The following is a 7,728-nucleotide window of genomic DNA, read 5'->3' on the forward strand; positions in this document are numbered from 1 at the left end:
CTAAGAACGGGAGGCAGAGAAAGCTCAATCAGCAGCAGGTGGGCTTCACCCGCCGCCTCTGAATCTGTGCCAAAATATTCTGCATAGGTACACACAATCCTCTTGCGGTTCTACAAACCTGGATTTTCATATAGAGAATTCTCTTATAAAGAAAGAGTAAGAGCTATGCTAAGAGCCCGGATAGCTCAGTCGGTAGAGCATCAGACTTTTAATCTGAGGGTCCAGGGTTCAAGTCCCTGTTCGGGCGGATTGTTTTACCTTTTAAGGTACCGCACTTCGCTTAAAATAGTAACAAAAATAGTTACTAGCTTTTAAAACTAAGTGGAACAGAAACTTGGTTTCCGCAAAATACAGCAACTGACGGTGGAGGGTAATAAATATACTTTGAAAACGACATACGCGAGCTGTATTATCGAATTTAAATTTTCTGGTAGCCACATTACAAAGAATAAAAAGAAGCAAGCGAAATTAATTTGACGGATCTATTTTACTTACCCTAATATATCAAAATCTTATTTTAACACATAATCAACATTTTAAAATTATTAATGAAATTTTAAGTCTTTTTGTTTGTACAAAGCCTTCAAAAGAAGATATTTAGCAGCTGGCAATGCATCTGAATTCATATATTTCAAGTGCTCGATAACGGTGTCTACCATATCCAACAGCAGATTTTGTTTTATTTTCGTTTTCTTTCAGTGACGGGTGTGGAAAACACGCAAAATAGAATGTCCAGTAATGTACATAATCTTGAGAGGCAGTAAGAGGGTGGTTCCATGGTGTAATGGTTAGCACTCTGGACTCTGAATCCAGCGATCCGAGTTCAAATCTCGGTGGAACCTTGAGTTTTTTCCCTTCAATATCAGCATGTTGCATACTGTTAATTGATTTTCACACAGGAATACTCCTATGACCCAAGAGAATCCGACCGAAAAAAAAAAAAAAGGAAACTAGGACACTACCAGTTATTTGTGCTTTTCCTACCAGGTGATTGGGTCCTATAACACAGTGTTAGGAGAACATACAACAAATTATTTAAATATCTTGGAAGCTGAGCTAACATTTGAAAACATGTTAAAATAGAGATGTTATGAAGAAAGGAAACGTTGCTTCAGCAGCTACTATCAGGTCTTAGCTTGAGGGATGAATGCAGGAGTATGATCTGTCTGGACGACCAAACACGGAAGATGATGGTGAAACTATTAACAGGAGAATTAATAAAATTACTCTCTGCATGTAAATAGGTAGAACCTAACGGAATTATGTCAGGTGCTTGATCCACCAGAAAAACTCCGGCCTGGCAGCGGTGGGATTCGAACCCACGCCTCCGAAGAGACTGGAGCCTAAATCCAGCGCCTTAGACCGCTCGGCCACGCTACCTGCGTGAAAGCACAGTGTCCCCGTTGTCCTCCTAAGAGACTAGAAGCAGGGAATGGGGCAAAACTAAGAGTGCCAAACTGATGCATCTCCTTTTCCATATCTTTCAGACTGGAAATGGGGAACCATCGAGACTCTGGACCGCATAGCAGCAGATGGCAGAACAGATAAACGAGAAGAGACAGAAACACACAGAAATTTACAACAAAACTAGTTTATTTGGGTGGGACTACATCTGGGAGTGGGGAGCGCCTGAGCCGGAAGCAGCCCCCAATCGGGCAGCCGGAGCTCTGCACTCGCTCGCTCACCCATTTTCCGTTGTTCTCCCTCCCTGTTTTTTCGACCTATATGCACCCTCGCTCTCACCTGGCTAACATGCTTTGCGCCCGCTCCCTCTACCTGGCTTGGCCTCTGCGATCCAAACCGCGCGCTCCTGGTATGTCCGCCCCCCACTCCCCCAACCCTGCCCCTTTCCCACTCTAGTACCGGTAAGCTAGAAGATGCCGCCGCCCGCGAGGTGGCTCTGTGGCGCAATGGATAGCGCATTGGACTTCTAGTGACGAATTAGAGTAATTCAAAGGTTGTGGGTTCGAATCCCACCAGAGTCGATTTTATTTCAAATTTTCCTTTTATCCGTTTTTTTCTCCCCCTACCCTATCGCTCTCTTTTTCCACCTGGTTTCTATTTCGATCTCAGTTCCCGCCCTGCTCTCTTCTTTACTTACCTGTCTGCCCCGGGGCTTGGGCCATGGAGAGCAGGACTGAGGGTGGGAGACAGAAGGGAAGGGAAAGTGGGCGTGGACGTCGAGATAAAGGCAGGCCCCTGGCTCGGGGACACACGGGGATTTAATAACCACTTTATTCCATGCACTAGGGACTCGGGAAGGGACTGGGACTCGGCTGGGGGGCAGAGAGAGTACAATCCTAGACGCAAGGAAGAAGTTGGGGCAGGGAAAAGGGACAGGAACCAGGGAAATATATATTTATATAGATACTCTAATATAGACCACATCTCACCCGCGCGCTGAGCCCGCGCGCCCCGCCGCCCTCCCCAACACCTGCTCGCCCGGACGCCCGGGTCCCTCTGCTGCCCTCGGGCTGGAGTCTCTACCCCACCCCTAGACCCCGCCCCCACCACCCCCCAAGGCTCAGGGCCAAGGTCTCCAGAAAGCGGGCGGCGGGGGCGGCGGGGCCTTGGGCGCCCCGTCTTGTCTGTGAGGCGGCGGTGGCGGCGGCAGCAGTCCGGTGAGGGGCGCCGGCGCGCCAGAATCCCCGGCGCGCGGGGAGCAGAGGGATGGGGACCATGCGCAGCGCGGGCTAGGGGGGCCCTGGTGCACTGGGGGGCGCTGGTGCAGCGCGGGGCCAAGGGCCGGTGCGGCGGGGTCCAGGGATGGGCGCGGCGCTGGAGGCCTCGGCTCTACCGGCTTGGGCCGGGGCGGTTTGGGGCGCAGGTAGCCGTGCAGCGCGGAGAAGAGCTGGGCGCGGGCGGCCGGGCTGGCGTCGTGCGCGAAGGCCGCCAAGCGAAGCAGACACTCGCGGAAACCGGACAAGTAGCAGCTGGCGAGCGCCTCGGCGTCCTGGACTGGGGACCGGGGAACCCCTGGAGCCGCGGCGGTGGGTGCGGCCGGCGGGAGCACAGGTGGGCAGGGCAGGGGCCCAGCAGGGGTGAGGGAAGGGGTGGGGCGCAGAGATACCAAGGCCGGACAGGCGCACAGAGACAGGAAGCCAGATGGACGGAGAGAGGGAGAAAATGAGGGAGACACAGAGACAGACACGCGCGGGTATTATTAACCTCGCCTCGGAGCAGAACCGGCCACTCCCCAAGCCCACCATCCACCGCAGGGCCCGCCCGCTCTGCCCCGGCCGGAGCCTCCTGGCGTCCCCCCTCCCTCCCTCCGCTGCCCCACCCCCGCGCTGTACCCGGGGACTCCACCCGGCTTCGCTCCCTCAAGTAGCCCACGGCGAACTCCAGTATCTCCGCTTTCTCCAGCTTCGGGTTCCGGAGGTTCTACAGACGGGAGGGGAGGGCGCAGAGACAGAAAGGGGTGGGGAGAAAGGGGGAAAGTGGCAGGGGGAAGAAGGGAGGGGCGGATGCGGGAGCTGGGGGTACCCCCGATCGCATTTGCGCACTGCCCACAGAACGCGCGACCAAATGCGGCGTGGAGATGACCAAGGGAGGTCCTGGCCCACCCCGAGACGAAACTGTCCAATCCGAGGGGATGGAACCAAGGCCCAACGCGTGAGGAGGAGATTTGAAACCGCAACCCAGGGAATGAAATTAACCACCCGACAGAACAGAAGCTGGCTGATCAGAAGCTGGTTATGGGGGAGGGGGAAGCGGACAGTTAAGAGACCCAAAGGGTGAAACGCACCGAACCCGGGAGCGAAATTTACAGAACCAGGCGTGAAACTTACAGACCCGAGGGGTGGCGAAGAAGATCGCGTTCTGAGAGCGAGTGGGGGTCTGGGATGGAATTCCAAAGGCGGGACTCGAGTGAGGATGCCTTGGAGCCAGAGTTGCAAACCAAGCACGTGTCCCCACCCCAGTGGGAAGCCCTGGGACGCAGAAACGGGAAGCTTGGGGACCCGGGGCTAGCGGAGGGACTGACCTGGTCCCGGGTCCGCTCCAGCAGCAGCAGCCTCAGCTCTTCCAGGCTGCGGTTGATGCGGTCCCGGCGCCGCTTCTCCACAAGCGGCTTCAGCATCTGCGACCAGCGGGAAAAGGAGAGCGGGCCGACCGGACCGAGACTCAGCGCGGCCGCGCCGGCGTCGGATCCCGCCGCTGGGAGAGCCCGGCTTCCACCCCGGCCCCAAGACCCCAGATTGCCTAGGGTCGACCCCATTCGATCCCTCTCCGCTCCCCCTCCCAATGCCCCTAGATCAGTTTCTGTAGCTCGCCTCCCCGGATCTTCGCATTCTCCTCTCTCAGTCTCTTCCTCCCTCCTCCCCTCTCTGTGTCTCTCCTCCTCTTTTCTCTCTACGTCTCCGTCTCGTGCAGTTTCTCTCTGTCTCAGTGGAGAACTTTGGGAACCCTCTGCGCGCAGGCACGTGCGCCGCACGGTGCCAGGCTCAGAGCTGGCGGCCCTGAGTATAGAAAGGGAGATACCTAGCGCGACCGCGCCGCCTCTTCTCCCTCAAAACCCTCCAGGCCGTCACCTTCTCCACTGGTTCTCCTAAAATCTTCCACCAGTGTGGGGCCTCTGGAACCAACGCCCCGGGGCCTTCTCTACAAGACCGTCTTGGGCCAACCCCGCCCGCCTCACAGCCAGCGTAGAGCAAGAGACTATCCTCTTCTCTTTTCGTTCCCACCCTCCTCCCTTGGCTCTGCCCTCTACTTGCTTATTTTACTCCGACACCGGCTCCCTCCCCAGGCCACACGGTGCCGACCCCCATTACCTAGACCCCTAGTCCTATGTTTCCGCCGCCCACTCAGGTCTGGCTCTGACCCCTGTCCCCTTCTTCATATTTTGCAGCTTCCTCTCCAGCTCCTGGCTCCTGGAGTCCTGGAGCACGGCTCCCCTTCCACCCCTGCGTCCCCAGTCTCTCTCCAGACCGACGGCGTCAGGGGCCCAGTCCCCTGGCCAAACCAGGGACCTCTGCTCCCTCCCCTCCCGCCTCTCACCTTGGGGCCGTCCCTATTCTCAGCTCGATCCCGGGTGACCATTGCTCCTCCGGACCCTGGTGTGGACCGGGTCCCTGCTCGCCTGGAGCCTTATATTCCGCGGCCCCAGGGTAGGAGGGATAGGACCCGACCCCGCCCCCTTCGGCACCCGGATTCTGCCCCTCTAGGACCCGGCACGAGGCTCCCGGAAAGAGGAGGAGTGAAGGGGGGAGGGGAAGTAGAGAAACTGGCCTGGGAGTGTGGGAAGTGAGGGGTGAATGGGGGCACTGGCTGGTTTACGGACCATAAGGCTGTATAAGGAGGCGGAACCCAGCTGAAGGCAGGAGGTTATTAGGGGCAGAGCTGGCTTGGGGATGAAATTCAGAGTTCCTCCAGAATTGCAGCTTTGTGGGAGACTTACTGTACCCTCACTAACCCTGAAACAGCCCCCAGGCTGAATGTTATACATCATCTCCGAGTTCGCTTCCTAGTCGAGACAGGGAGCAACCCGAGTGTGCTGGGTGAATCCGTCCGACTCAACCGAAGCTCTGCCAGGAGGTTGGAGAGGCGCTCTGTTCTGTCTAAGCCAGTTACATTCAAGTCCCCGAACATCTGCGCGCCCACTGTGCGGACAGGACACTGGTCTAGGCTCGGGCGAGTCATAGTGAGATACGCAGGAGAGACCCAGCTTATCCCTGCAGTAGCTAATGGAAAAGACCACGTGACACTAAGTAGCTGTTACAGAAGCCCAGTGAAATAGGTGCTCCGGGAAAAGGTCTCCTTGAGGATGGCTGGACTAAGGAGGAACTTCAAGGCAGAGGGAGCAAGTCTTTGAAACATAGGTAGGAGTGGAGAGGTCTTTCCACTTACAGCACAAGTATTTGATTCAAAACTAGTCATAGGAGATTCAGGAGTGTGGCTGATGGGACACCTCACGCAAGTGTGCCCGCATTGCTTGCTTCTGGAGGCCCCTGGTGACTGTAGGGTAGCAGGGAGCAGGCAGTTTTACTAAGGGGAAAGCAAGGGATACAGAAAAGGGATCAACACCCACCTCAAACCAAGAACATGACCCTCCGCAGAACGATGCCTGACCACTCGGGGGCTTCGGAACAAAGTGCCTGAGAAGATAAATCAGAAACTGAACGGGACAGCCAGGTTGCCAGGGATAAAGACACGGAAAGACAGGGTTGCAGACCGAGAAGGAAGATAGCTGTGAAGTCAGAGACCAGTGGGGATTCCTCCAAGCCCTCCCAACGGCCCTCCGCACCTTGGTTTTGTAACGGAGCCTTTCTTGCTGTAGCCAGAGCCTAGAGAGGCACAGACCTTGAGGAGGGAGCTCCCATTTGGGATCAGGGCCCCCAGCACATCCCCCCGCTCCGTCCCTCAGCCAAATGGGAACGCAAATGTGTGGCCCCAACAGCCCCCGCTGCCCCCCTCCTTGGGAACCTGGGCTCGGGCTGAATTTTTCTCACCTGCACGCGAGGCTGGGGGCCCCAGGCTGTTCGCACCCGGGTGTGGGGCCGCCCCTGGCCATATGGGGCGGCTTTATGGCCCGGTGGCCGGATCCGGACGAGAGGAAGGATGACCTGGCGCTCCACCCACGTCAACTATTCGGGACCAGTTCCCCGGCCTACACAGTTGCCTGTCCGGGTCCGCCTCAACCTCTTACGAACTCAGATAGTCTCCTGGCACACCCCAGTAATCACGCATTGGTGGTTCAGTGGTAGAATTCTCGCCTGCCACGCGGGAGGCCCGGGTTCGATTCCCGGCCAATGCAAGAGCCTTATTTTCTCCTCTCCAAAGAGAGGATAATACATTTGGTAGCATCTAAAAAGCATCTTTTCACTCAAATATTTCTGCCAAATATAAATCTTAGCCTTTTGACTATAGCAGAGTTTGCAGCCCCAGGCCTACACCCTGATTCCGCACTCCCTCACTCTCCCCTCCTCCCAGCCTGGGGGTCCTGCATCCTCCACACTCCTCCCTCCGTCCCCCGCCCGCACCTCCACAGGCGTGACCCTGAGAAAGGACACAGTGCTCGGATCCCTGCCCCGGGGGTCCTCTCGGCCCCCCGCGGGGGAGGGGCCAGGTCTTCCCGCCCCCTACTCTAAATCCCTTGTTCTTTCCACCTCTCTTCCTCTATTATTTTCCGTTCTCTCTGAAGCACGCTTCCTTTTCTTAAGTCTATGGATCTGTGCCTTTTTTGTCTAGCCTCCTTTCTGGGTCTCTGAGTGCCCCTTAGCTTCTCCATCTCTGTATCTCTCACGTTCTTTCCAGATCTTCAGCGACTTCTACCCTGGGTCTCTCTGGGTGTCGGTGGTCTCGTTCCTCCGCATCTCTGATTCCGCGTCTCTCCGGTCTCTTGGCGTCTGCATCTCCGCCTCTGGTTCTTTCGGGTCTCTGGTATCTCATCGTCTCTCCGAGTCTCTGTCGCCTCCCGGGACTCTGCGCTCCCACGCTCCTGCCATCCCCTGGGAAGCTCGCTAACACCTCCGGGTTCCTGCCACCTCCCCTCCCCGCCCCTTCCCTGCCGCTTTGATCCCGCACGCGTCGGCCCCGAGGGCGGGCGGGCAGGCGCACCGCCACCTGCGGCGACCACTTGTGAGCCGGGCGGGGCGGAGCGGCGGGGCGGGGCGGCGAGGCTCCCCACGGTCCGCTCCCTTCCGGCGCGCTAAGCCTCCCTCCGCTCGCCTCCTCCTCCTGGCTCTGTCCGCGGTAGCTGCCGGGACCTGTGGGCTCGGGTCTTAGGTT

At 57.3% G+C, this 7,728-nt stretch overlaps 1 protein-coding gene and 5 non-coding genes across 6 annotated transcripts; 4 read left to right on the top strand and 2 right to left on the bottom strand.

The window, feature by feature from the left end:
- The first annotated feature begins 174 nt into the window (after positions 1–174).
- TRNAK-UUU (transfer RNA lysine (anticodon UUU)) lies at positions 175–247 on the top strand. Its single transcript has one exon. It is a non-coding gene; the product is annotated as a tRNA-Lys (tRNA).
- A 523-nt stretch (positions 248–770) lies between these two features.
- TRNAQ-CUG (transfer RNA glutamine (anticodon CUG)) lies at positions 771–842 on the top strand. Its single transcript has one exon. It is a non-coding gene; the product is annotated as a tRNA-Gln (tRNA).
- Positions 843–1,298: 456 nt separating this feature from the next.
- On the bottom strand, positions 1,299–1,380 carry TRNAL-UAG (transfer RNA leucine (anticodon UAG)). The gene has a single exon. It is a non-coding gene; the product is annotated as a tRNA-Leu (tRNA).
- A 195-nt stretch (positions 1,381–1,575) lies between these two features.
- Positions 1,576–7,498, bottom strand: LOC105473884 (hes family bHLH transcription factor 7). The gene is made up of 5 exons (XM_024790513.2): positions 6,450–7,498; positions 6,029–6,095; positions 3,986–4,081; positions 3,297–3,384; positions 1,576–2,976 (listed from the first exon to the last, which is right to left on the bottom strand). Exons 1-5 carry the CDS (start codon positions 6,509–6,511, stop codon positions 2,525–2,527), a joined length of 765 nt encoding a protein of 254 aa, XP_024646281.1. The 5' UTR covers positions 6,512–7,498; the 3' UTR covers positions 1,576–2,524.
- TRNAR-UCU (transfer RNA arginine (anticodon UCU)) lies at positions 1,897–1,985 on the top strand. Its single transcript is given in 2 exon segments — positions 1,897–1,933; positions 1,950–1,985. It is a non-coding gene; the product is annotated as a tRNA-Arg (tRNA).
- TRNAG-GCC (transfer RNA glycine (anticodon GCC)) lies at positions 6,684–6,754 on the top strand. Its single transcript has one exon. It is a non-coding gene; the product is annotated as a tRNA-Gly (tRNA).
- Positions 7,499–7,728: the final 230 nt, after the last annotated feature.

The sequence above is a fragment of the Macaca nemestrina genome, chromosome 17 (genome assembly GCF_043159975.1).
Source record: "Macaca nemestrina isolate mMacNem1 chromosome 17, mMacNem.hap1, whole genome shotgun sequence".
NCBI lineage: Eukaryota > Metazoa > Chordata > Mammalia > Primates > Cercopithecidae > Macaca > Macaca nemestrina.

Excerpts from the sequence above, each read along its gene's own strand:
- LOC105473884 (XM_024790513.2), bottom strand. The coding sequence starts at position 6,511 with ATGGCCAGGGGCGGCCCCACACCCGGGTGCGAACAGCCTGGGGCCCCC. Across the intron at positions 6,096-6,449 it reads GCCCCCAGCCTCGCGTGCAG|GCACTTTGTTCCGAAGCCCC; the intron begins GTGAGAAAAATT and ends TTATCTTCTCAG. Across the intron at positions 2,977-3,296 it reads AAGCCGGGTGGAGTCCCCGG|GGGTTCCCCGGTCCCCAGTC; the intron begins GTACAGCGCGGG and ends CCGCGGCTCCAG.